This window comes from Colobus angolensis, unplaced genomic scaffold, assembly GCF_000951035.1.
Source record: "Colobus angolensis palliatus isolate OR3802 unplaced genomic scaffold, Cang.pa_1.0 Scaffold34, whole genome shotgun sequence".
NCBI lineage: Eukaryota > Metazoa > Chordata > Mammalia > Primates > Cercopithecidae > Colobus > Colobus angolensis.
Window position 1 is genome coordinate 655,938 of NW_012116710.1, and position 4,278 is coordinate 660,215.

Genomic DNA, 4,278 nt, shown 5'->3' on the forward strand with positions numbered 1-4,278 from the left:
CCTAGCCCCAGCAGCCCTCGTCTCGCAGCCTCCTGCGGCTCGGGTCGCCCGACCAGCCATGTCTCTCGGCGGAGCCTCCGAGCGCAGCGTCCCGGCTACCAAGATTGAAATTACCGTGTCCTGCCGGTGAGCGAGCCGCGCTGGGGAGGGCTTAGGCACTGGCACTGCCCCAGCCCCAGCCAGCCGCGGGGCTCAGCCCGGGCAGGGGCTAGACCCCCAGGGGAGAGGCGAAATTGGCTGGAAAATCACAACTGATGACAGGGGTGTTGCTGGTGGGATCGAGAAGGGGGGGTCTTCTTGGGCAGCCCCACCCTGAAAAAAGGGCTCAGCCTGCGGGTTCAGGGGCTGGGTCGCAGGTATTCAGTAGGAGCTCGGCCCCAGGAGGACAAAGTTCTGGGGCGAGCCCTCTTTCCTGGGCCCTTGGAGACAGTGTGGGTGCGTTCGCGTCCAGTCCGCAGAGCCACGGTTCCTGGACAGCGATTTCCGGTGCTGTCCAGAGTGCTGACAGCGCGGACCCCAGCTGGGGGTAGTCATGGGGGACAGAGGTTTGATGCGGGCCCCATATCTCCCCTCAGTGCCCGGCTCAGAGCCTACTCGAGGCGGGCGGGCTCCAGGATGATCCACTCTGTCTGTCTGTTGCTTTTCTCTAGGAACCTGCTAGACCTTGATACCTTCTCCAAGTCCGACCCCAGTAGGCGGCTCCAGGACCGGGAGGGGGAACTTGGGGTCTGGGCGAGACTCAGGGGCGGGTGGAGTCGGGGCCAGGGGTGCAAGCCGACCTCACGTCCTTCCCTCCCCGCCCCCACCTGCAGTGGTGGTGCTTTACACGCAGAGCCGGGCCAGCCAGGAGTGGCGGGAGGTGAGTCCCAGAGCCCCCCCTCCCCCCCGGCCCAGGGCGTCGCCCGGGAATCCCCTGCGCGTCTGCACGTACCACGCTGACCCTCCACCCCCCTACCCAGTTCGGACGGACCGAGGTGATCGATAACACACTGAACCCAGACTTCGTGCGCAAATTCGTCCTCGACTATTTCTTTGAGGAAAAGCAAAATCTGCGCTTCGATGTGTGAGGCCCCGCCTGGAATTCTGGCTTGGCCCGCCCCCGACCTGGATCCGCCCGGAATTCTGGCTGGCCCCACCCCCGCCTCGCCTCCCGGCCTGGTTCTTCCCGCAGGCCTCCTCCCATTCTGAATGGCCCCCTCTAGCCTGAGTCCTGCCCTTGTGTGAGATGCGGTCCAGTTCCGTCCCCCGCTCTGGCCCCGCCCATAACTCTGCTCCTATCGCAGCTCCACCTCAGGCCCGACCCCTTCCAGACAACCCTGCCCCCAGCAGCCCCTGACTTGGCCTCGGCCCAGGCTTGACCCTTTTACTCCTCGGCCCACCCTGACTCCTCCCCCAAAGGAGACCAAAGCTGAATTCGGGTCCACAGCCACCCATCCCTCCACCCAAAATTTTCACCAAGACTCGGTGCCCGACCCCCTTCCACCCTCTCCCCCACCCAGCCCCACCCCACACCTGTTCCACTCTTTTCCTAGGTACAACGTGGACTCCAAAACCAACATCTCCAAACCGGTGAGCAAACGTTTACTCGAGGGTTGGCAGAGCACAAAGGATGCACTTAGATGTGTTTAACAACTCTTGGAACTCCTCCTAACCCTCGACCCAGACCCCATCTTCTTCAGGCCCCCAACCCACCCTCCTGGTCCCTCTCCTCCTGCCTGAGTGTCCTGCCTGTGCCCCCTACTCACTGTTCCTCTTCCTTCTTGGCTGCCACTACTGGGAACTGCAGAAGGTGAGACTGAATGGGGCTGGGCAGAGGCTGGGGGTGGGGGTGGTGTTGTGGAGAACAAGCTTGGACTGATGACCCACTATGAGACAGAGATTGCTCGCAGACCCCTTCTTTCACACCCCCTCCAATAAAGCCCATGCAGGGTGGTGGCTCCTGCACCACTCACTCGCCTGGGAACTGCCCTGGTCCTCCTATGCAGGAGCATCACTGGGGCTGAGCTGGGACTCAGCACTCAAGAGCTTCTGGTCTCGCTGACTCCTTGTCCTGCATAGGATTTCCTGGGACAAGCATTCCTGGCCCTGGGAGAGGTGATCGGAGGCCAGGGCAGCCGAGTAGAAAGAACCCTCACGTAAGCTGAATGGGAAGGGGTGTGGGAGTGGGGTGGGGGCTTCCAAATTCTCTGTCCCAAGGATGCCACTGACTGATAGCGGTGGAGGCTGGGGTTGCCCCTGGTCAGGAGCCTGCACTGGCTCCCATCACCCTCGTAGAAAAGTCCAATTTCCAGTGCTCTGCCCGAGTCACTCTCAGGCCTCATATGTCTTTTCCTTCTTTCTCTCTCTCTTCTCTCTTCTCTCTCTCTCTCTCCCCCCGCCTCTTTTTCTAAATCTTATTCAACCTTTAAGGTCCACTTCCAAGCCCCTCTCCACAGGGAACCTCCCCCGGAATAAATCAAATCCTCAGGAATTTCCATTATATCCACTCACTAAATATGCATTAGCATGTTTTATATCCCACACCCTGTTCTAGGCACCAGAGCTTCATTCATTCCACAAACACTATATATACATACCCTATGTCAGCCACTTGTAAAGGGGATTAGCTTGCAATGGTAAACAAAACAAAGGTTCTTGTCCTCAGGGGGCGGATACTCTAGTTGTGGGGGTACAAAATAGACATAAGTAAATTACATACTAGATTAGACAATACTAAGTGCTATGAGGAAAGAGACAAAGTAGAGCAGAACAAGGGGAACTGGAAATGCTGGGTGAGTGGGAGGTGCAGGATTCAACAGTGCAGTTGAGCAGGCCTCATGGACAGGTAACTGTGGAGCAACAACCTGAGGGAGGTGAGGGAGTCAATGGTACAGACATGTGGAGGAAGAATGTTCCAGGCAGAGGAGACTGCCAGTGCAAAAGCCTGGCACATTCAGAGAACAGCAAGGGGGCCAGTGTGACTGGAGCCAGATGACTGGGAGACAGGAGGAAGTGAGGTTGAAGAGCTAACAGGGCCTTGCAGCGGACTGCTACCTTTCCTCTGAAACAGGAGTCACTAGAGGGTTCTGAGCAGAAAAGTGACATGATATGGCTGCTTGCAAAAGATGGTGCTAGCTATGGGGTTAAGAATAAACCTTGGGGACCAGGCGTGGTGGCTCATGACTGTAATCCCAGCACTTTGGGAGGCCGAGGCAGGTGGATCATGAGGTCAGGAGATAGAGACCATCCTGGCTAACATGGTGAAACCCTGTCTCTACTAAAAATACAAAAAATTAGCCAGGCGTGGTGGCGGGTGCCTGTAGTCCCAGCTGCTCGGGAGGCTGAGGAAGGAGAATGGCATGAACCCAGGAGGCAGGGCTTGCAGTGAGCCAAGATTGCACCAGTGTACTCCAGCCTGGGCGACAGAGCGAGACTCCATCTCAAAAAAAAATAAGAAATAAAAAAATTTTTTAGAAAAAGAAGAAACCTTGGGTGGCCAAAGGTAGAAGCAGAGAGCCAATGAGAAGACTCTGACAGTAATCCAGGCTGCTACCAGTGAAGAAGGGGAGAAGTGGTCAGATTCGGGATATATTTTAAAGGTAGAGCTAACAGGTTTCTGACAGATTGAATATGAATGTGAGAGGAAACGAGGAGTTGAGGTCAATACCAAGGTCTTTGGCTTGAACAACAGGAAAAATGGAATTGACACCAACCGAGATAGTCGGAAAAAAAAAAAAAAACAAAGGAGAGCCAGGCATGGTGGTGCACACCTGTAGTCCCAGCTACTCAGGAGGCCGAGGTGGGAGGATCACTTGAGCCCAGGAGTTTAAACTCCTGGGCTCAAGCCTGGGTGACACCCCAAGCTGGGTGACAGAGTGAGACTCTGTCTGTGGACGAAAAGACAAAAAAAAAAAAAAACAAAACAAAAAATGTGAAGGAGAAGCAAGTTGGAGGAGGAATTCAATCAAGAGTTCAATCTGACATGTTGAATTTTATGTTTTATAAATATATAAAATGTTAGACATCCAAGTGGAGGTATCAAATGAGTCTTGGATGTTGGTTTTGTTGTTGATTTTTCAAGACAGGCTCTCACTTTGTAGCCCAGGCTGGAGGGCAATGGTGCAATGATAGCTCACTGCAGCGTCAAGTTCCTTGGCTCAAGGAATACTCCCACTCAACCTTCCAAGAAGTCAAGTAGCTGGAACTACAGGTGGATGCCAGCAGGCCCAGCTAATTTTAAAATTATTTTTTGGGCCAGGCACAGTGGCTCAAGCCTGTAATCCCATCACTTTGGGAGGC

The 4,278-nt window shown here is 55.1% G+C and overlaps 1 protein-coding gene across 3 annotated transcripts in view; it reads left to right on the forward strand.

Annotated features, from left to right (window-relative positions):
* The first annotated feature begins 6 nt into the window (after positions 1 to 6).
* The window catches only part of CPNE9 (copine family member IX), a 26,391-nt gene continuing 22,119 nt past the window's right edge, over positions 7 to 4,278 (forward strand). For 2 of the 3 annotated variants that reach the window (XM_011952229.1, XM_011952231.1), the window contains exons 1-7: positions 7 to 126; positions 651 to 691; positions 813 to 859; positions 960 to 1,063; positions 1,533 to 1,569; positions 1,787 to 1,789; positions 2,059 to 2,135. In XM_011952229.1, coding sequence (XP_011807619.1) covers positions 59 to 126; positions 651 to 691; positions 813 to 859; positions 960 to 1,063; positions 1,533 to 1,569; positions 1,787 to 1,789; positions 2,059 to 2,135 — 377 coding nt within the window. In that variant the 5' untranslated portion in view covers positions 7 to 58. The remainder of the gene's footprint in view (positions 127 to 650; positions 692 to 812; positions 860 to 959; positions 1,064 to 1,532; positions 1,570 to 1,786; positions 1,790 to 2,058; positions 2,136 to 4,278) is intronic. The other variant, XM_011952230.1, reaches the window with a different exon arrangement.